At 58.6% G+C, this 517-nt stretch overlaps 1 protein-coding gene across 1 annotated transcript in view; it reads right to left on the bottom strand.

Moving 5' to 3' along the window:
* Position 1: 1 nt before the first annotated feature.
* The window catches only part of LOC105809490 (leukocyte immunoglobulin-like receptor subfamily A member 5), a gene marked incomplete at its 3' end in the record, with an annotated part of 4,585 nt that continues 4,069 nt past the window's right edge, over positions 2–517 (bottom strand). The window contains exons 7-8 of the mRNA XM_012643312.1: positions 170–358; positions 2–90 (exon numbers count right to left, since the gene is read on the bottom strand). Of these exons, the coding sequence (XP_012498766.1) occupies positions 2–90; positions 170–358 (278 nt within the window). The remainder of the gene's footprint in view (positions 91–169; positions 359–517) is intronic.

Raw genomic sequence — 517 nt, 5'->3', positions numbered from 1 at the left:
AAGGAGGTGCAGTTGTCTCCCGTCTGAGGGTCAAGCTGTGCAGCTGGGCGTAGGTCACCTCCTGGGGGTCTTCAGATGTGGCAGCCTGCAATAGGGGGAGAGTGAGGGAAGGCACGTGGTTGGGGTGGGGGGAAGCCTGGGGTCCTGGGGAGGCAAAAACCCATCTGATCCTCCATCTGCCTGTCCCCTTCCTCCTGTCTGTCCATCAAGTCCAGGAATTCCCCGGACAGTGGGGAAGGAGGGGAGGCCACTCCCCGCCTGAGTCTGGAGTGGTTCACCTGGGCATATGTCACTCCCTGGGGGTCTTCGTCATGTGGGCTCTGTGGAGAGAGACAGTGACGGAGTCTCCTTGATTTCTCTCAACCTCCTGCAGTTACGTTTTCACACTGTTCCAGAGTGATCCGATTATGTCACTTTCTTGGCGGAATCTCCAGGGACTTCCTAAGTCCTTGGGGGGCCTGGCTGCTTCCTTCCTGCAGTGCTGACCTCCTGTCCTCACACTCTGGCCCTTGCTCCT

The sequence above is a fragment of the Propithecus coquereli genome, unplaced genomic scaffold (assembly GCF_000956105.1).
Source record: "Propithecus coquereli isolate 6110/MARCELLA unplaced genomic scaffold, Pcoq_1.0 Scaffold196, whole genome shotgun sequence".
In the NCBI taxonomy this organism is placed as follows: Eukaryota; Metazoa; Chordata; class Mammalia; order Primates; family Indriidae; genus Propithecus; species Propithecus coquereli.
Note: the sequence above shows the minus strand (reverse complement) of the source record. Positions and strands in the feature narration are given on the sequence as shown.